Source organism: Hyperolius riggenbachi, chromosome 11, assembly GCF_040937935.1.
Source record: "Hyperolius riggenbachi isolate aHypRig1 chromosome 11, aHypRig1.pri, whole genome shotgun sequence".
In the NCBI taxonomy this organism is placed as follows: domain Eukaryota; kingdom Metazoa; phylum Chordata; class Amphibia; order Anura; family Hyperoliidae; genus Hyperolius; species Hyperolius riggenbachi.
In genome coordinates, this window is record NC_090656.1 from 32,862,350 (window position 1) to 32,885,436 (window position 23,087).

The following is a 23,087-nucleotide window of genomic DNA, read 5'->3' on the forward strand; positions in this document are numbered from 1 at the left end:
TTCTGACAGCTGACTTCTGTAGTGAGCAGAGACGAAAGCTCCAGGCAATTTAGATTAGCTAGATTGGAGGTAATCTTATCTCTTTTCCCAGCTTTCCCTCCCACCCTGTTGTCTTCCCCCATAACCCTTCCCTCTTTTCAGATTTTAGTGGCTTCTTTTAACAGCATTCCCCTGCCAAACAGCATGGGTGATATTTGCAGTCCTGGTGAGAGGTCTTTCTGCCATTTCTTCTCTCCCACTAGGCTTTCTGACTTACGCCTCTACCTCCTTTTTATCCCCCCCCCCCCTCATATGCACCCCCCTCTTTTGGATGCCCCCCTTTTCTGACTGTCCTTCGAGGAGCTCACAATTTAACCATACCATAGTCATAGTCTAATGTCCTACCATATTATTATTGTGTATTATTATAGCACTGACATATTCTGCATTGCTGTATAGAGTACAGAGTTGCATAACGGTTTGCTCCATCCACATCCTAATACATCCTTTTCCCCCAAAATTTGCAGCGACACGCTTGGCGCCCAAACCCATCAACCCTCCCATCAAAAAATTGGTTGTTTGGGTGGGGGTGTGTGTGTAACTAATCAGCACCGGGTGTCAAATTCCCTAGGTACGCCACTGACATGACAAGATCTCTAAGATGGTTTCTTTTTTTTTTTTTAAGATAAACTCAGACAATTCTGGACTTATTGGTTGGCGCTCTCACCTTATAGCGCTGTGTCCCCGGTTCAAATCCCAGCCAAGTCACTATCTGCACAGAGTTTGTATGTTCTCCCCATGTCTGCATGGGTTTCCTCCGGGCACTCCGGTTTTCCCCCATATCCCAAAAACATACAGATAAGTTAATTGGCTTCCCCTAAATTGGCCATAAACTATGATACATACACTGCACAATACATTCATAGACATATGACTACAGTAGGGATTCGATTGTGAGCTCCTCTGAGGGACAGTGACAAGACAAAACATACTCTGTAAAGCGCTGCAGAAGATGTCGGCACTATAGAATACTAAATAATAATAATTCTTCCTGCAGTTGCAGTTATACAGCCACTAACTCACACACCTCTCAGCAACCCTGAGTGTGATATGATACATCTCACCAGGTGTTGAAACCTAACTACTTTACAGTAGACATTTTAAACTAATCTGGTCTAGGTTTGTTGGATCACCTCAGATATCCACCCTGAAGTTGGCTGTAGATGCACAGTTAATCATAACCTTTTTATCAGTGGCGTAAGTGAGGAGCGGTGGGCCCGATGCAAGTTTTTGCATTGGGGCCCTCCAAGCATTCTATACATAACAATTGATACAGCGCACCAAAACCTGCCAATGGCAACCACAGTGTCAGAGGTGCAAGAAGGGGATGGGGAACAGTTTGTTAGTGATTACCACTATTCAAAGCATCTATAGAAGTGATTATTATGAGCACAGGACCATTAGAGAGCTAATACTGCAGTTGAGAGAGGGCACTTCGGGGTCCCCTCTGGTCCACGGGCCCCAATGCGGTTGCAACCTCTATTGCTACTGTATAATAAATACAGTCCAGTATTTCTTGATCAATGAGGCTCTGCCCAGTTCTGCATTGTACAGCAGCTGCTCAGTGAATTAGGTCCACACACTAGAAGTGGGAATAACTGCTTTCTTTATTCTTTTCAGATTCGACAAAGATGGTTAGGATCACTCCACGCAAGTTCATCTTCTTTCTAGTTGTTGCAACTTCAGTCATGGGGTTGATGTACTTTAACCTTCATCTTCACCATTCACCCCTCATACCCGAACCCAAGCCTATACATATCCTCATCTTATCATCATGGAGGTCCGGGTCATCCTTCATTGGTCAGCTCTTCAGCCAACACCCTGATACCTTCTACTTGATGGAGCCAGCATGGCACGTGTGGGTTAGGATGGGTCAGAACTCTCTTAATGTCTTACACATGGTTATTCGGGATCTTGTTTGGTCCTTATTCCTCTGTAACATGTCCGTATATGATGCATACCTGCCCCTAAAAAGGACCAAGTCTTCTCTCTTTCAGTGGGAGACGAGCCGGGCCTTGTGCTCACCACCTGCTTGTGACTCTTTTAATCGGCACGACATCATACCACAATTAAGCTGCAAGAAGCATTGTGCCAATTACACCTTTGACACCATTGAGAAAGCATGCAAAACCTACAGTCATATTGTGTTTAAAGAAGTGAGATTTTTTGACTTAAAAGTGCTTTATCCATTGCTTCAAGACCCTTTCCTCAATCTCAAAATACTCCACTTGGTGCGGGACCCCCGGGCTGTCTTTAAGTCCCGAAAAATGGTCACTTTTGCGCTATCACGTGACAACAGTATCCTCATAGGAGCAAACAACATGAAAAAGCCGGACACACCTTACAACTTAATGCAAGTTATCTGCAAAAGTCAAGCAGAGATATACGACACAGGGATCAGAGACATCACCAGTGACTTGCACGGGCGCTACATGATGGTGCGCTATGAGGATGTCGTCAAAGACCCAGTGGGGAAGGCCAAGGAGATGTACCAATTTGCTAACCTTCGTTTTACCCCAAGACTGGAAGAATGGGTCCACAGTATCACACATGGCAATAATGGCCATGGACATAGTTTTGTTATCTCGTCCCAAGACGCAGTAAATATTTCTAGAGCATGGAGGACGGCCCTTTCATTTGAGGAAGTAAGAAAGGTGCAAGACATTTGTCCGGAGGCAATGGCCATGTTCGGGTACAGGCCACTTACAAATGAAAATGAGCAGAAAAACTTATCTTTGGATTTAGTGCTGCCCATACCACAAAAGGACAAGACTGAGCAAACAGCTACATAGTTTGTAACCTAATGGAAATCTTTTATTTATTTTAAATCAAAATTTATGATGAGAAGGAGATCATTAGATGTTTATTTTTTTGCCAGCTGATGGCCTGGCGTTGCCCGGGTATGTATTTGGCTGGTGTTGGCTCCACCTACTTTTACTAACCCAAACACACAATTACTCAATTACTGTATGACCTAGTTTGTAAGGCTTGCTGTCTTTGGCATCAATAATTTGCATTGAAATGAAACAAATCTGATTGGCCGTGGCTCCACCCCCTTTTCTGAATTTGAAACCTCAGTCACCCAATGACCAACTGTACCAGGTTTGAAGCTTGTGCCAATAACAGTGCAAGAATGGCAGCAATTAAATATTCCCCTTGAAAATCAATAGGTGAATTTTGATTGGCTTTTGTCAGCTCTACCCACTTTGCTGAATATTAATCCCAGTCACCCAGTGACCAACTGTACAAAGTCTGAAAACCCTACCATAAACAGTGTAAGAATGGCTGCAGTTTACATTTTCCCAGTGAAATTTGTATTTGTCTCCGCCCACTGATGCCCTGGCATTGCCCGGGTATGTATTTGGCTGGTGTTGGCCTCGCCCACTTTTTCTAAACCTAACACACAATTACTCAATGAGCTAGTTTGTGAGCTTTGGGGTCTTTGGCATCAATAATTTGCATTGAAATTAAACGGATCTAATTGGCTGGTTGTGGCTTTTCTGAAATCGAACCCCAGTCACCCAATGACGAACTGTACCAGGTTTGAGGCTTGTGCCATTAAAGTGAATGGGAACCACATTTAAGAAAAGTGAGACATATACTTACTTACCCAAGGAGAGGGAAGGCTCTGGGTCCTATAGAGCCTTCCCGCTCCTGTGTCCCCTTGTTCCAATGCTGGCTCGCCCGGTAGCAGTATTTGACTAAATTAGTCAAATACTGCTTTACCCGGCCGAAGGAGGCTTCAGAAGTCTTCAGGGAGCCCGAGTGCTCCTGAAGAAGGAGCGGCCCTGTACTGTGCCTGTGCAAGCACGCTCTCTTGCACGCTCGCGCCTGTGCAGTATGGAGCCGCACGTCTTCGGGAGGACACGGCTGCCGAAGACTTCCAAATACCCTTTTGGTGGGGAATTGAAACGGGAGGGAGCCAGCACAGGATAGAGAGCACAGAGAGAGGAGACGGAAGGCTCTATACGACCCAGAGCCTTCCCTCTCCTTAGGTAAGTATTTGCTTCATTTTTTAAAAAATGTGGTTCCCATTCACTTTAACAGTGCAGGAATGGCAGCAATTCAATATTCCTCTTGAAAATCCACAGGTGAATTTTGATTGGCTTTTGTAGGCTCCACCCACTTTACTGAATATTAATCCCAGTCACCCGGTCGCCAACTGTGCAAAGTTTGAGACCGCTGCCATAAACAGTGTAAGAAGGGCTGAAGGTTACATTTTCCTAGTGACATTTCTCCGCCCACTTTTTGGTTATGGTTATAAAAAGTATCCAATATGATATTTCAGGTAATGTACTATGTGTGTGCCAAATTTCATTCAAATCCGTTCAGCCAATGTTGCGTGATTGAGTAACAAACATCCAAACTTTCGCATTAATATTAGTGAGATTTTCTTGTTCAAGTGGTTTATAATTTTGCTAAGTTTTGATTTTACAACACTGGTCAGTAGGCAAATGAAAAAAGAAAAAAAAAAAATAAATTAAACACTGACAAACCAATTGTTCAAATTACAAAAAAAATATATCTATATAAATAACAATGGTAATAAAACCTCCTGTTTTACTTTCTTGCACTGCACTGTTTGCTGATTCTTAGGCAGGTTCATATGGAGTTTATTTTGCCGACATTATGCTGTATCATTTTATCTGACTAATCTCACTAATATTATAAATGTGAAAGTTTGCATGTTTGTTACTTAATCACGCAACAATGACTGAGAGGATTTGAATGAAATTTGGCACACACATAGTACATTACCTGGAGTAACATATAGGACACTTTTTATCCCCATAACCAAAAAGTGGGCGGAGACAAATACAAATTTCACTGGGAAAATGTAAAGTGCAGCCATTCTTACACTGCTAATGGCGGGTTTCTCAAACTTTGCACAGTTGGTCACTGGGTAACTGGGATTAATATTCAGAAAAGTGGGTGGAGCCTACAAAATCCAATCAAAGTTCACCTATTTATTTTCAAGGGGAACATTTAATTGCTGCCATTCTTGCACTGTTAATGGCACCGGCCTCAAACCTGGTACAGTTGGTCGTTGGGTGACTTGGGTTCAATTTCAGAAAAGGGGGTGGAGCCACAAACAGCCAATCAGATTTGTTTAATTTCAATGCAAATTATTGATGCCAAAGACCGCAAAGCTCACAAACTAGGTCATTGAGTATGTGTGAGATAGGGTTAGAAAGAGTGGGCGGAGCCAACACCAGCCAAATACATACCCGGGCAATGCCGGGCCATCAGCTAGTATATACATATATAAATTTGAACAATTATTGCATTTATTATCAGCCGCCATCACTGATTAGTTTAGATTTAATGGTTTTTATTATGTCTATTCATATGCATATTCATAATTGAGTGTTGCCCTTTGATGGGAATTCTCTTTCTATACTAACATGAGTGTTGCAATTTTTCCCTAGCACACAGTTATTGATTTATTATAGCATAATTTATTTAAAGAGACACTGAAGCGAAAAAAAAATTATGATATGATTTGTATGTGTAGCACAGCTAAGAAATAAAACATTAAGATCAGATACATCAGTGTAATTGTTTCCAGTACAGGAAGAGTTAAGAAACTACAGTTGTTATCTCTATGCAAAAAAGCCATTAATCTCTACGACTTTCAAAGTCGTGGAGAGGGCTTTCTTCTGACTTTTATTATCTCAACTATAAGTGAACAGTTTTCTTTTTATCTGCTAGAGGAGAGGTCATTAGTTCACAGGCTGCTCTGAAAGAATCATTTTGAATGCTGAGTGTTGTGTAATCTGCACATATTAGAGAATGATGCAATGTTAGAAAAAACACCATATACCTGAAAATAAAAATATGAGAATATTTTCTTTGCTGCTAATCTTTTAGTAATTATTCATAGTACACAACCAATTCATTATATCATATATATTTTTCACTTCAGTGTCTCTTTAAATTGTGGTGTTTGTCCACAATTTACTAGAATTAAAAAGAAAAAAAAAACAATCCAATTATTGCCATGTTAAAAGTTACATACATGCTTAAACATGAATGTATATACCTTATACAGCAATTTTCAAACATGCATTTACATAACACTATATTAAACACTTATAGTAATATAGTATATTAAATACTTCCCCACCACGCATTTCCCTTTAAAAACCAGAGCAATTTTCACTTTTCACGCTCCTCGCATTCATTTCATGGTGTAATAAGTGGCGATAATTTTATCGCCACTTATTACACCAAAATGATCTATACATTTTTTTTTTGTCACATATTAGGCTTTTTTTTTGAATGGTACTTTTTGCTAAGAATTGTTTTATTTTAGATGCATTTTAAAAGGAATAATAAAAAAAATTGAAAAAAAATCTATCAGTTTTCAGCCATTATAATTTTAAAGAATACCCAAACTGACATGTGACATGATGAGATAGACATGTGTATGTACAGTGCCTAGCACACAAATAACTATGCTGTGTTCCTTTTTTTATTTATCTGCCTGAAAGTTAAATATCAGGTATGTAAGTGGCTGACTCAGTCCTGACTCAGACAGGAAGGGACTACAATGCAACCCTTACTGATAAGAAATTCCAACTATATAAAAAAAAAAACTTTCCTAGCAGAAAATGGCTTCTGAGAGCAAGAAAGAGGTAAAAAGGGATTTTTTTTTGTCAGTGAGGGTCACACTGTAGTCACTTCCTGTCTGGGTCAGGACTGAGTCAGCCAATTACATACCTGATATTTAACTCTTTCAGCCAGAGAAAGAAAAAAAGGAACAGCATAGTTATTAGTGTGCTAGGCACTCTACATACACATGTCTATCTCATCATGTCACGTCAGTTCAGTATCCTTTCAAATAAAATGTGCTATGATAGATACAATCAGTACGTTTTGTTTGTCCATCTGTCCCAGTTATTACAACATTTAAATTCTGTCCCTAGTACAATGCATCACAACAATATTTTATTTGGAAATAACGGTGTATTTTTTCTGTTTGCATTTTTTTTACTGTAGATCAATAATTACAGGCCCTAATTTGCAAAAGTAATAGTGATATACCCTAATGACATACATGGTAAAAAAAAAAAAAAAAAGTGTCCCTAAAGTAATTTATGATTTTTTTATACTGTCACTTAAAAAAAAAAGTGCAATTATGTTTATATTAATAGGAGGTGGAAATTAGGTAATTTTTTATTTTTATTTCTGTAACTACTTCACTTCCAATGCTTTTTCCCCCAAAAACCAGGACAATTTTCACTTTTCAGCACTTTTTCCATTTACCCGCCTATAACTTTATTAGTACTTATTACAACGAAACAATCTATATCTTGTTTTTTTTTTGCCACCAATTAGGCTTTCTTTAGGTGGTACTTTTTTCTAAGAGTTATTTTATTCTAATTGCATTTTGATGAGAATAATAAGAGAAAAAAGTGGGAAAAAAATCATTTCTTCTCAGTTTTTGGGCCATTATAGTTTTAAAATATTTCCCTAGTACAGTGTATGGCGCCAATATTTATTTGGTAATAAAAAGGTGCATTTTTTTCAGTTTTGCATCCATCACTATTTATAAGCCCATAATTTTAAAAATAACAGTAATCTACCCTCTTGACATACATATTAAAAAAAAGTTCACTCCCTAGGGTAACTACTTAAGTATTTTTTTCCATTTTCATTTTTTTTTAATGCAAAAAATGTATTTGGGTATGATGGGAGAGTGTGGGAGGGAAGGAGTTAATTTTAAATGTAAGTGTGGGTCTTTTTATTAAAATAAATGTATGTAGGTGTAATTTTACTATTTGGCCATAAGATGTCCTCACGCATTATTTCCTATTCGGGTACCATAAGTACATTAATAGGAAGTAATGCGTGGCTGTGTTACTTCGGAAGTTACAAATGATTGCGGCTTCTCATTGATGCCAGTGATTATTGACTTGGGGACTTAGATTAAGGAATTGGAATTGGGTTCCCATGCAATCATCTCCCCTTTAACAATCGGTGGCAAGAACGAGCACAGGAGCGCTCCCTAGAGTAAGTGCGAGTGCGCAGCGGCAAGGGACGAGTATCTCCGTCCCTGCGCAGTACAGTGGTGTTTTGCAGGGACGTAGATACTTGTCCTGGGAGAGGGGGAAGTGGTTAAACATTTGTAGGTGTAGTTTTTTGGGGGCCACTATTGTCCCCTTACTGTCCTGTGTACGGAACAGTACTACTGGTACTCTGATTGGTGAATGGGAACACAATTCTTGGTAAAGTTATTCTGAATTTTACTAGTGCTTCGTACACACGATACAATCTCCCGTCAGATTGACAGTCAAAGCGATAATTTTTGACGGGTCTGATCTGATTTTGGATCAATCAATCAGAAAAACTGTTGGAAATCAGATCAGACCTGTCAGAAATGATTGATTCGACCGTCAATCTGATGGGAGATTGTATCGTGTGTACCAAGCACTAGAAAATTCAGACCAACTATTTTTTTCAAGAATTGTATGGTGTGTGATAGATTGTCAAATTGCATTCAACATGAAAAAAAAATTGAATGTAACTATTCATTTGTAAGAGTTGGCAGAGGCACCGCCGCCGCGCTGGGCAACATGGCGGTCTGCGCATCACAGCCGGCGGTTTCCTTTTCCCAGCGCGGCGCTGGTGTCACGGAGCAGTGGGGACACCGCCGCCGCGGCCGGTAACATGGCGGCGGGTCCCTCAACACAGCCGGTGGCATTTTGGTGAGCGTTCGCGTGCGGACCTGGGGCCTGGCCTCTCTGGTATACAGAGGCTGAGGGTCAAGCGCGTGCGAGAGGCGACAGGACCTTTATGGTTGTAGAAGGGCAGTCAGCTGACTGGCCGGTCAGCTGACTCCAGCCGCCCTTCTGATTGGTTGAATGAATGGGGTGGAGCTGGGAGTCTTCCAAGGGTATTTAGACCCTGCCTGTCAGTTGATCTTTGTCTGCTGTCGTGAATACTTTGGTGTTAACGCTCAGACCTTAGTTCAGTTCCTAGGTGTTGATACCAAGGACGTCACACCTCAGTTTAGGATTGTATCTGTATATTACCTGTGTTTTGACTCTGGCTATCCCTGACTACTCTTTATTCTAATCGATCTTGTACCTCTGCCTATCTGATTGAAGTTGCCGACCCTGCCTGTTTACCGACTCTGAATCAGCCTTCTGTTTCTGTACTGCTGCCGCCTTTCTGTTGCCGAACCTCTGCTTGTCTGACCTTTCTCCCTCCAGTGGAACTTCTCCCACTGGTGGGCTATCTCTGAGGCTTGCCTCTCTGAGACGCCTGCCCTAGCAGATTGTTACTGCCTGTGGCTGAGATTCCTCTTCTAGCCTTTAGAGGATCTCACACACGCGGTTCCCATTCAGAGGTAGCCACACCTCTGAGGAATCGCTGTGTGGTGGATATTTCCACGATCTCGTGAAATTGACATTGTCGTTATTGTTATCACTGTTCTAGGTGTCCAGAGGTTAGTCATACTTGTATTATTGGTGATTCTGCAGGTCATCAATAATCGGGTATACATCTGGATTGTTGGGGATACTGCAGATCACCAATAATCAGATTCTATGTGCGCTTACGCCTTTCGTTACATCATTACATAAGAACCTTTATTTATGGTTTGTAAAACCACTAAAAAGGATAGAGTTATGGAAGAGTTTGAGCATTTGTATATTATGTTTTACCTCCTCGCACACATATCTACAAGACTTCTCACATGCCACACCCCTCCTCTGGAATGCCCTTCCACAGCACATCCGTCACTTTCCAACCTCTGACATTTTTAAACTATCCCTCAAAACTCATTTTTCGGACAAGTATGCGCTCTAATTTAGGCCACTCCCCTTCAACCTCTCTAGTTTTACTCCTCACTAGATAACCTTAACAGGCACTGTGCCTTTATGCATACCGCAGACCTCCCCACCTCTTGTTCCCCCCATTTCTTTAGATTGTAAGCTCACAAGGGCAAGGTTCTCTCACCCTTATGTGTCTTGGATTTTGTTGTTCATTTCATAGCTCACACTCTGGTATACATTTTATTCATCATGTTACATCTGTCATTGTAAGCACTAGTTCAGCATTTTGTACCAGTGTCCATATTTGATGTATATCATTGTCTATATCATTATGTACCCCTTGTTTTCCTACTTTGTACAGCGCCATGGAATATGCCGGCGCTTTATCAATAATAATAAAGAATAATAATATTAAAAACAAAGATGGAATTAGTATGGTATGTAAAAAATATTATATATATTATTTTTATTATTTTTTACATACCATACTAATTCCATCTTTGTTTTTAATATTATTATTCTTTATTATTATTATTGATAAAGCGCCGGCATATTCCATGGCGCTGTACAAAGTAGGAAAACAAGGGGTACATAATGATATAGACAATGTCTATATATAGCTATCTCTCTCTCTCTCTATATCTATATCTATATATCTATATATCTATATATCTATATATCTATATATCTATATATCTATATATCTATATATCTATATATATATATATATATATATATATATATATATATATATATATATATATATATATATATATATATATATATATATATATATACATTATTATTAGGTAGAATTATACTAAAACTTAGGCATTCATATAGGAAAAAAAATCCATCTTCCCTCTATGATCTCAATTATCCTCTAAGTCCATCACTGAACAACTACATAGATGGACCAATCTTCCCCTACGATTTATGGGAAGAGCTGCTCTGATTAAGATGGTAAGTTTTGGCCACTTGCTACCGTATACTCTATGCAGACGTTGCCACTACTTATCAAGCATAAGGACATTACAGTGCTAAATAAAGCTTTTACCACTTTCATTTGGAAATCAAGACTTGCTAGAATTAAACTTACGCGACTACAACTACCCTAAGACCTAGGCGGACTAAATATTCCTGACGTTAGACGATATAATCTAGCTTGCCTCTTCCGACATACTAGAGATTGGCTCTCCTCCACCTCATATTTCTCAAATACACTATTAGAGGTAGATGTCGCTGCCCCTTGGTTCTGAGCAGGCCTACTACACTCAAATTGGGCTGTTATGCCCACTCGTCTTAGATATCACACACTCTTCAAAAGATACTGTGGTCACTTGGACGGAAGTCCGCAAATTATTCAAACTTCCTGGAGTATTTCCAAATACATGGCACTGAATGGTAACCTAGCTTTCTGTCCAGCCAAATATTATAATATGTTTGCAGAGTGGGAACAAAAGAGGATTATTAGACTAGGGAATATTTTTGATTTTGAACAACATAGATGGCACACTTTACGTGAGCTCAAAGTCAAATATAACATACCTGAAAGACAGTACCAAGCATTGGCCCAGGTCAGGTCATACATTCACAGCTATTTAAAAGATATAGGCTCTATTGCCAGACTCTTAAATTTTGACATCTTTGTTAAACCAGGCCCTGAAAGAAAGTCATTATCTACCATTCAGTCGGACCTTCTTCGAAATCGATCACAGGATCTATCCATTCAAAATATTACAAGGATATAACCTACTTCGCAAATTAATAATTAATGAGACCTGGAGAGGGTCACATATTACGATGCTATACTTTGCAAAATATGCATTCAATATTAAATATAAAACTCCACCGGCTGGATATCAGGGGGCATGTCCAAAGTGTGGTCATCAGGCCGCAGATATGATCCACTGCTTTTGGGCCTGCCCTTGGATAGCCACCTACCCCAGTAGTAATGATCTTCATTAACCACTTGCCGACTGCGCACTCATAACGCGCGTCGGCAAAGTGGCAGCTGCAGGACCAGCGACGCCGGCTGCAGGCTAATTAATTAGCCGGCTGCTTCCTGTCAATTCACGGTGGGGGGCTCCGTGAATAGCCTGCGGGCCACCGATCGCGGCTCACAGGCTAAATGTAAACACAAGCGGAAATAATCCGCTTTGTTTACATTTGTACAACGCTGCTAACAGTAGCAGCGTTGTACTAGATCAGCGATCCCCGGCCAATCAGCGGCCGGGGATCGCTGTCACATGACAGGCAGGAGCCTGTTAGAGGCTGCACAGGACAGATCCGTTCCTGTGCAGCCTCCGATCTCCGGGGAAGGGAGGGAGGAGAGGGAGAGGGGGAATCCTGCGGTGGAGGGGGCTTTGAGGTGCCCCCCCCCGCCGGCCACACGCAGGCAGGAGCGATCAGACCCCCCCAGCACATTATCCAACTATTGCGGAAAAAAGGGGGGCGATCTGGTCGCTCTGCCTAATGTTTGATCTGTGCTGGGGGCTGTTGAGCCCACCCAGCACAGATCAGCGAAATTAGCACTGGTCCTTAAGGGGGGGTAAAGGCTGGGTCATCAAGTGGTTAATGATGTATGTGGTAAATCTTTACAGAAGAACCCATTATTGTGCTTATTTACCTATGAAGAAATTCCAGCCCCATCAGCTGTAGCACTGCAATGCTGGGGGGGGGGGGGGGGGGGAGGGGGGGGTGTGTTTTACTTTCTGACCACCCAGCGCAACAAGGCTAAGAGCTGGAGAGTGGAACAGGTTACACAGGCTGCCCAGAGCAACTGCAGCTCTGGGCTTCCGATATCGCTACAAATAAAACACAATGGCAGTGCAGTGCGATGTTGCGCTGCCTTAATTCGCACTGTGCTGCCTTAGCGATAGCAAGCATTCAGACAGGTACAAGACAGGACTATAGATTGGAGCATAACTAGTAGCAACCGCAGCTCACAGTCACGTCCACAGAAGCAGAGCAAGCAGGCTAACAACAGTCACCAGCAAGCAGAGGCGGCCTTAGAGTATGCGGGGCCTGGGGCGAGTGTCATACGCGGGGCCTAGAGCCATAGGTGGAGGTCATGTACCGTAACACCACGCTCACTGGCTTGTCCACCTCTAATGCAGTATCCCTTATTATTGTTTAAAAACAATTAAGTTTGTTAAAAGCCACTAAGCCAACCAATATACTGGGGATGGGTACTAAGCTGGCTGGGGAGCTAAGGATAGGTAAAGGCTGGCTGGGGAACTTGGGATAGGTACAGGCTGGCTGGGGAGCTAGGGGTGTGTACCTGACTGTCTGGGGATAGGTGCTAGGTTGACTGGGGAGTGTGTCTGGATAGAGATACAAGGTTTGGAGACCAAAGTTTGTATCTCTAGCCAGACATGCTCCAGAACCAGCCTAGTACCCATCCCCAACTCCTCTGTCAGCCTAGTACTCCTTCCCCAGCTCCCCAGCCAGTCTAGTACTCCTTCCCCAGCTCCCCAGCCAGTCTAGTACTCATCCCCAGCTCCTCAGTCAGCCTAGAAACCATTCCCAGCTCTCCAAGGTAGCCTAGCATCCATCTCCAGCTCAAGCAGAAGAACAGGGTTTTCAGTGCGAGTGCAGCAAGGCATAACTGCGGGCAGGGGCGCCTGCCTGAAAATAATTGTAATGCAGATATTATGCCCCTCACAGGTAAAATGCAGATATCATGTCCCCTATATACAGGGCCGGATTTACGATTCAGGAGCCTATAGGCACAGACGTTCTGGCACCCTAAACCCCGCCCTTCACTACAAACTACACCCCCAAAAGACACGCCCCCTTTTTCTTACCCACCAGCATCTGCCTGTGAACTCGCACACGTGACATAGCCAGTCTTTCATTTGTCACCCTATGAAAAAAAGTCAACTTGCAGCCTAGACATGAGCCATTGCTTAACTATGGGAGGCTGCTTCTCTAGCCTTCTATCTTTGTGGGCTGCGTCGTGGGAGTCTGCTGTGACCAGGAGTTAAAAGATTTCACCTGTGCAATGTGCTCCTGGCCGTTGCAATGCATTCTGGGAGGTGTAGTTCGTAGATTTGAGTACATCTCCCGGCAAGGTGATGTATGACATGCACAGCGACAGTTGGAAACATGCTCCAGAGGTGGAATCTTTGAACTCCCAATTGCTTTGGACTCTCATGGCACACTCCGCATGGGCGGAGGGGATAGAGGAGCAGCCCCCTCGTAAGCAATGGCGCTCCCCTCAATGGCACACTGCGTTACAAATCCTCATGGGGAGGATTAAACAAAAAAAAGGTCCTGGGTCCAGTGCACTTTAACACACACGCCACACACAAAAACACAGGATCCAGTTCAAGTTAATACATACACACACACACCACACCACACACCCACAGGATCCAGTGCAAGTTCACACACACACACACACACACCAACCACACTCACAGGATCCAGTGCAAGTTCACACACACACACCACACACACACACACCAACAGGATCCAGTGCAAATTCACACACACACACACATAACACACACACAGTATTCAGTGCAAGTTCACACACACACACACACACACACACACACACACACACACACACACACACACACACACACACAGGATCCTTGGCTAGTACATTATTATATATATTATATATATATATATATATATATATATACACACACACACACACACACACAATCCAGGGCAAGTACACACACCACACAGAATCCAGTGCAAAGTTAACACACACCACACAGGGCTGTTTCCTCCACCCCCTCCCCGCCTGTCACCTGAAAACACATACTGGTTGGCTGCTTGGACACTGGACAGGAAAGGGGTCGGTGGGGCGGAGCTTTTTGCCTACCTGTGCTGCTGGATTGGTCCTCTCTATCCCCTTCCATCAGGGCTCTGGGCGCACCGGCGCAGGCAGGCTAATTTTGCCGGTAAGACAGTGATGCCCCCACATCGACTTGGCCACCCACGTGGCTTCAAAGTCCCACTCCTGGGACTCCAGTGGGCAACAGAGACCAGACGAACAATCGGGGACGCTATGGGAAGCCTCTATAGAAGGCTTCCCTCTTGTTAGGCAAGTGCTGTAAATCTTCCACATTCCAATGTGCTGTGCTGATAGCTGGCTGGAATATGAAACTAGCAGATTTTCTGTGTGTGTTTCCTATATACATGAGTGGTCTCAGTGGGGAAGAGGGGATTTCTGGGGCCACAGCATGATATTGATAAGCAGGCAGCTTATCAATACCATGCTATCAGTCATGTTTAGCCCCAGAAATCCCCTCATTTCCAACACCACACATGTATATAATAGAAAAACACTATTTTAAAATCAGTAAAAAAAAGGAAAAAAAAAAAAAGAGCAATGCAGCAGCACAGCATGATTGTTAGATGCTCATCATTTATTGCTACTGCCGCAACTGCTGCATCAGGCACACAAACTGTGTGTGTGTCTCTCTGACCCATGTGTTGTCACCTCTTCTGTGCCCACCACAGATCCCTGGTAATTCTGCTGCTGCTGCTGCCTGTGTCCTCAGAGCTGGCTGGCTGTGCCTGTCACACTCTCTCTCTCTCTCTCTCTCTCTCTCTCTCGTGTGTGCCCTCCTGCCTGTGTCCACTCACTGGCTGCAGCTCTTGCTCGAGTCTCTCTGTCTGGGGGAGTCAGGGGGACACAGCCACGCAGTAGAACATAGTCTCTCTGTCGCCCTCATGCCTGGCAGACCGAGAGGGGGGCGGAGTTAGAGGCGGGGCCTCACGGAAATGGCAAACACTACTCTGGAGGCTGTTGGCTGCTGCTATGAGGAGGGGGCGGGTTTAGAGGCGGAGGCTGAAGCAGAGAGAAGTGTTGACTGCCTCTATTAGCCGGGAGCAGAGGGGGCGTGTATGGAGGCAGCGTTGGGCTCTCCTGAGCTCATAGCAACGCACGGAAGGTAATATCAGCAAATTCCCTATACTGTCTGACCGCGGGGCCTCCTTCAGACGCGGGGCCTGGGGCGACCGCCCCAGTGGCCCCCCCCCAAAGGCCGCCTCTGCCAGCAAGCATCCACCCAAGCAAGACTACACGATAGGGAAGCGGGAAAAAAGGGCGCATGCCGCTAGTGGACAAAAAGGGCGCCGCCATTCACTCTCATAATAAATAGCGTTTAATGGGCGCCGAGCAGGAAAAAAGGGCGCAGGACATAAATAACGTTTACAAATGGCGCCAGGAGATTTTTAATGATTTATAACTGTTCTTGTGGTGATTTACGTTTATAAAATGCACCCGTGCTGAATAACGTTTATAAAAATACTAAACATATTTATCTTATTTAACTAATTAAAACATTATTTAAAGTTTTATCCCTTACTGTTTGTAAAACATTATTCACAAAATAAAGCGATCAGTACGTAACGTAAATTGCAAAATATTTTTTGCATCCACAATTAGTAAAACATTACTACCCACATAATAAAGGGGGGTCTTAGGTTTAGGCACCACCAGGGGGGTCTTAGGTTTAGGCACCACCAGGGGGGTCTAGGGGTTAGGGGTAGGTACAGGGAGGGTTACTTAGGCACCAACAGGGGGGGGGTCTTAGGTTTAGGCACCAACAGGGGGGTCTTAGGTTTAGGCACCAACAGGGGGGTCTTAGGTTTAGGCACCAACAGGGGGATCTTAGGTTTAATCACCAACAGGGGGGGTCTTAGGTTTAGGCACCAACAGGGGGGTCTAGGGGTTAGGGATAGGTACAGGGAGGGTTCTGTGTAAGAGTTGGCTTAGGTATAGTTTTAGTAAAATTTTAGTAATAATTACTAATGTTTTACAACACTTATTACGAACGTAGTTATATTTATATCATCGTTATAAAGAATATTTTCAGATTTTATTATAAGAACAAACCGTAAATGAAGGTTATTCACAATAATATAGAATTATTACAATTAAACATATATTCTTGTTTTTTTCATAAACGTAATTATAAGTTTAACTTTAGAAACAGGGAAGATTAACGTTTTCACAATTTCCGACTTCATAAACATTATTTAACGATTTATAATTTTGTTAAACCTTATTTGTAAACGAAATATAGCACACTATTTTTATAAACCCTATTAATGATTAATTATTATTTAGAGTTTACACCCCGCGCCCTTTTTGTCCGGGCGCCCTTTTTGTACGTACGCACAGGATAGAACGTAACTAATAGTAACTGCAGCGTATAGTTCTGTTCCCAGAAACTAGAGTAGCAGGAATAATACCAGTCACCAACGTGGTGATGGCAGAATCCAAGCTACCTGGATAATGGACTTCACTGATACACCACGGATGCAGCGAATGCTTATCAAGCATGGAACTAGGCAATACACAATGATAAGACAAATGACAAACGGCTCAACTAACGGATAAATATATATTAGCAAGTCTGCAAATATATTTATCAAGAACTAGCTAAAGCACAAGTAATAAGTTCGCATAGAACTACAATAACAGAACTATACTGAGTAACAAGGTGCCCAGTAGATCAGCGTACTGACCACTATGACGGGCGGGGTATGAAATGGGAGGCAGACTTATGCTGGCATCAGCCAATGGATGCAGATATGCAAATCTCCACACAGCTGAATGGTAATCACTCAATCCTGAGCTGGCTTGATTACCATTTGCTAGCTGGCTGTAAATGCAAAGGACCCCCATTAGAAATGCATGCAGAATTATGTAACATGCATGCAGGAAATCCAGGGCCATCTGGCCGCAGCTCAGCTGCAACAAGTAATTGGTGGAATGAGGACAGCATCCTGAGCTGCCCAGAACTGCAGAGCGATTGCAAATGACAATGAGACCCATTGCATCACAACCGAATGCAGGCAGATAAGCCAGAACTGTCCGTTAGCAGCTCCACTGCAACGGACAGAATACGCCACAGTAGGGATCCTTACAACCACAACCTAAACCCTCAGACCTGACCCACCTTATAATGATTGCAGCACGTAAAACAATCTATAATTGCTGGATTTACCCAACATCTCCAACTGTCTGAGACTTACAAGAGTAACTCTCTCAACTACTTGCAATGGACAGGCTGGAAGCCCTATTACATAAAGAAAAGAAAACTAAATCCTCCTTTAAAAAATGGAGGCCTTTCATTGAGCACACTTATGTGGGAACAAATCTTCATGATTATATGTCGCCATTCTGACTAACCTCTTGGTACTGCAATGCGGACCTTTCAGGCTCGCTGGGAAAGCTAAAAATCCCGTGTTCTAGTTGCCCACCTTGATAAACACCTGAATCTAATGCTATTCACTGCTACTGTCATGACTCCTGTGATGCTAAAAGTACATATTATGCTATATGATGTTATTTGCCTATACAATAGAGAGGAGCATCAGAGTGGAAGGGATTGGGAGTGGGGTAGGGGAAGGGGTTAATTCTGGTTAGAGATAAAATTCAATGTCAGCTAAGAAGTTTCAGCTGTATACACTAATTAGAGATGGCCCGAACGGTTCGCTGGTGAACGGTTCCAGGCGATCTTCCGGGGGTTCGCGATCGCGGAGAACCGCAAACTTTTCCAGAAGTTCGGTTCGCCCCCATAGTGCACCATTAGGGTCAACTTTGATCCTCTACATCACAGTCAGCAGGCACATTTGTAGCCAATCAGGCTACACTCCCTCCTGGAGCCACTCCCCCCCCTTATAAAAGGCAGGTATCGCCGGCCATTTTACTCACTTGTGTGCCCGCAGTAAATAGAGAAGGGACAGCTGCTGCAGACTCTCTCATAGGGAAAGATTAGTTAGGCTCTTGTAGGCTTCTTAGCTTGCTCCTTGCTGATTCTTATTGCTAAAATTGCACCCCACAACAGCTCTTTTGAAAGCTAATCTTGTTCTTGTGATCTATTTTTTTTTCTGTGTGTCCCACTGATACTTGTGTTGCATAGACAGCCTTGATAATTCATACTGTGTGTGTGCCATTGCCAGCCAGGCCCAGCACATTCAGCGACTACCTGAGTGTGTGTGACAGGTGCACATTACCCATCACTGCATATACCTACCTGTTCACTGTGCACCCACCCACCTACGTGTGCGCACGCAGTATCACTGTGCCTGTCCGCTACCTGTCTGTGTGTGACAGGTGCACATTGTAATATACCTACCTATTGTGTTCAGTGCACCCACCTCGTCACTGCATATACCTACCTATTGTGTTCAGTGCACTCACATACCTATGTGAGTGCGCGCAGTGTGATATACCAATCCGTGCATACCTGTTAACTGCACCTGTGTGACTGCACATTGTATTAGCAATGACCGCCGGCTATATGAGTGTCTCGGGGGTGGCACACCAAAGATAAGGTCATTGCTTCATTGTGGACAGACCAAATTTGATCAGCTGGACAGTCACTGTTCTGTCATTCAGCTACCTCAGCCCGGCGACCATATGAGCTGGAAAGCCGCCATCACCTGCACCCTCGTCATGGTGCGCACCAGTCCAGCACGGCCGTCACTACACAAACAGCTGTTTGCAGTCACTGCATACCTTTCACTTGTATGGATGGCAGACTTGCCCTCCATAACAGATTCTCGTTACAGGTAGTACAGTCTATCAGTGTCATATACAGTAGGGCCTCAAAACTCCTCCTGTATTGTTATTTTTGGTCACTACCATGGGACGTGCATGCCATGCCTGCTGCCTTCCTTGGATGTATGGTAGCCGTTCCTGCTCCTTTGCCCACAGCGTGCCTGCTGCCTTACTTGGATATGTGGTGGTGGTAGCCATTTCTTAGGCTCCCACTCTGGACCGGAATCGAACAATGGCAGACTAGCCCTCCATAAGAGATTCTCGTTGCAGGTGCTGAACAGCAAGCAGAACAAGTATTTAAAAAAAATAGATGTAAGCTTTAACAATGGTAGAGAAAGAACCATTGAAGGTTGATAAGGCAGTCAGACATTACCTGACATCACTGAGTGAGGAAGAGCAATCTTGCCATGGTGCACACCAGTCCAGCATGGCCGTCACTACGCAAACAGATGTTTGCGGTGCGTTACACAGCGAGTTCGGTGTGTCAGTGTGAAGCAGTACTCTAATTACACTCCCTGATTGATCTATACACATGCAAGATGTTTTAAAGCACGTTAGGCCTGCAATTTAGCATTCAATGTGATTTCTGCCCTTAAAACGCTGCTTTGCGTCACATCCAGATTTTCCCCCGGGACTTTGGCCATGTATCCCACTCCGCCATGCCCCCCTCCAGGTGTTAGACCCCTTGAAACATCTTTTCCATCACTTTTGTGGCCAGCATAAGTGTTTCTAGTTTTCAAAGTTCGCCTCCCCATTGAAGTCTATTGCGGTTCGGGCAATTAGGGAAAATCGGAGGTTCGGGCCATCTCTATTTCTATTTGTACGTTTATACATGGTTATGTTTCAAAGACAACAAAAAAAATAAAATAAAATGTGTATAAAAAAAGAATTATACTAAAATGTAACTATTGTATTTGGTTTATTTATTAATTGTAATTATATGGCAGCCTCTCTATCACTCTCACCTTGTGTTCACTTTAAGGTACCCATACAGTACTCGTGTTCCCATCAAATAATCAACTACACTGTGGTTAATGGAAAGTCGATCTACTAGAGCCCCACACACTACAAGCAAGATTTTATAGGATTCTCCTTCACTAATCGAGCTGAACCATGTTGTGCCCCCCCCATGCTCCAACACCAAAAATCCAATCTGTGTATCGAAATCTTGTGAACGTTAGCCGATTCCATTGTAGTCTACCAATATTTGGTCATCCTGCCCGATTGAGTTGATTTGACAGTACATCAGTCAAATTCCATCATTCTAGCAGAATGGAAAAATAATCAATTCTCCTCTGATTCAATAAAATGATAGAATAGTCAATCAAGCAGGAACATTGAGTGGTGTATGAGCAACTTAACACATCACCAGAAATCGCACAATTATTGTCCACATCAGTTATACAGGAGGATGATACCTATTATTATTGGCTAACTTAAAAAGGAAAAAAAATAAATAACTCTGTTCCAAGCCAATATCTTACTATGTTTCTTCTAAGTTAGTCAACAGTGCTGCCCATAATTATTCATACCCCTGCAGTGGCGTTCCTACCATAGGGCGGCATGGGGCGCCCCGCACCGGGTGTCGGGCGCCCCAGGGGGTGTCACCAAGGCCTCCCACAGAGGCCTGTGCACTGTGCAGGCAGGACAGGAGGGGGAAGCAACCCGGAAAGGAGGGGTGGCGGGGAAAGCGGCGGGGAGGGGGGCCGGACCCCCCACCTCCCTCACCTGGGTCCCCTCCTTCTGGCGCTTCCCCTCCTAATTAGCAGCAGTTTGATGAGCGGGCGGAGAAGACTTACTCACCTACTTCCTGCGTTCCAGGCGATGGCGCATAGCGTCATCGTCACGTGACGCTGGTCTCCACCTTCTCCACCGCCAACTGTGCTTCCTGATTTGCGGAAGCACAGTGAGCGACAGAGAGACCAGCGTCACGTGAGGATAACGTTATGCGCCATCGCCTGGAGCAGGTGAGTAAGTTTTCTCCGCCCGCTTCGCTAAGCTGCTGGCTGCTGCTAATTAGGAGGGGGAAGCGCCGGAAGGAGGGGACCCAGGTGAGGAAGGTGGGGGGTCCGGCCCCCCTTCCCGCCACCCCACCTTCCAAGCTTCCCTCATACCGGGGGCACCTATGCTACATCGGGGGCCACTAAGCTACACCGGGGGCCACTATGCTACACCGGGGGCCACTATGCTACACCGGGGGGCACCTATGCTACACTGGGGGTCACTATGCTACACTGGGGTGGGCCACCATGCTACACTGGGGGCCACCTATGCTACACTGGGGGCCACCTATGCTACACTGGCGGCCACCATGCTACACTGGCGGCCACCATGCTACACTGGGGGCACCTATGCTACACTGGGGGCCACTATGCTACACTGGGGGCCACTATGCTACACTGGGGCCCACTATGCTACACTGGGGCCCACTATGCTACACTGGGGGCCACTATGCTACACTGGGGGCCACTATGCTACACTGGGGGCCCCTATGCTACACTGGGGGCACCTATGCTACACTGGGGGCACCTATGCTACACTGGGGGCCACTATGCTACACTATGCTACACTGGGGCCACTATGCTACACTAAACTATACTGGGGCCACTATGCTATACTGGGGCAACTATACTGGGGCAGTGGCGGTGCCAGGGGGGTGGTTTGGGTGCTGAAGCACCCCCTAATATTGTCCAAGCACCCCCAGCGTGAACTGATTTTCGGCGTCTAATAGACGCTGTGTCAGTTCACTGACAGCAGCAGCCCGCAGCTCCAACAGCGGCAGAGCAGGGCTACAGTAAAATGGCGTCCGAAGCCCTGCTCTGGAGACTGAGTCTGCAATGCAGGGCTTCGGGCGCCATTTTCCCGTAGCCCTGCTCTCAGCGCGGGAGTTTCAGTTGCTGGCTGGCTGCAGAGGATCGTGGGAGCTGCGCGCCGGACGGAGGCCGGGACAGGAGGTCTGCTGCTGCTTCAGGTGAGTACATTTTTATTTAATTTATATTAGCAGGTGTATCGACTGTTCTGGCCAGGTCTGCTACATGATTGAAGTGTTTTCTGGCCAGGTTGGCCACATGATTGCATATATTTTCTGGGCAAATCTGCCAACATAATTGCATGTATTTTCTGGGCAAATCTGCCGACATGATTGCATGTATTTTCTGGGCAAATCTGCCGACATGATTGCATGTATTTTCTGGGCAAATCTGCCGACATGATTGCATGTATTTTCTGGGCAAATCTGCCGACATGATTGCATGTATTTTCTGGGCAAATCTGCCAACATGATTGCATGTATTTTCTGGGCAAATCTGCCGACATGATTGCATGTATTTTCTGGGCAAATCTGCCGACATGATTGCATGTGTTTTCTGGGCAAATCTGCCGACATGATTGCATGTGTTTTCTGGGCAAATCTGCCGACATGATTGAACGTGTTTTTTGGGCAAATCTGCCAACATGATTGAATGTGTTTTTGGGCAAATCTGCCAACATGATTGAACGTGTTTTTTGGGCAAATCTGCCAACATGATTGAACGTGTTTTTTGGGCAAATCTGCTGACATGATTGAACGTGTTTTTTTGGGCAAATCTGCCGACATGATTGAACTATTTTCTGGTCAAATCTGTTCACATTACGTGTATTTTCTTGAGAAAACCTGAACAATTATGTGAATTTTCTGGGGAAAGGCCCACTGTCCTTGTGTTGCACTTTTAAGGGGAACCCGA

The 23,087-nt window shown here is 44.1% G+C and overlaps 1 protein-coding gene across 2 annotated transcripts; it reads left to right on the forward strand.

The window, feature by feature from the left end:
* Positions 1-1,681: 1,681 nt before the first annotated feature.
* LOC137537678 (carbohydrate sulfotransferase 4-like) lies at positions 1,682-20,790 on the forward strand. Of its 2 annotated transcripts, none has more exons than XM_068259604.1 (2): positions 1,682-2,830; positions 20,348-20,790. In XM_068259604.1, coding segments are annotated over exons 1-2 (1,104 nt in total). In that variant the 5' UTR covers positions 1,682-1,727; the 3' UTR covers positions 20,349-20,790. The 2 variants fall into 2 exon arrangements, 1 of the variants encoding a protein (XP_068115705.1); XR_011024654.1 differs by lacking the exon at positions 1,682-2,830 and adding an exon at positions 15,657-15,742.
* The last annotated feature ends 2,297 nt before the right edge of the window (positions 20,791-23,087 follow it).

What these genes read in the sequence shown, in the direction of transcription:
- LOC137537678 (XM_068259604.1), top strand. Translation starts at nt 1,728, where the DNA reads ATGGGGTTGATGTACTTTAACCTTCATCTTCACCATTCACCCCTCATA.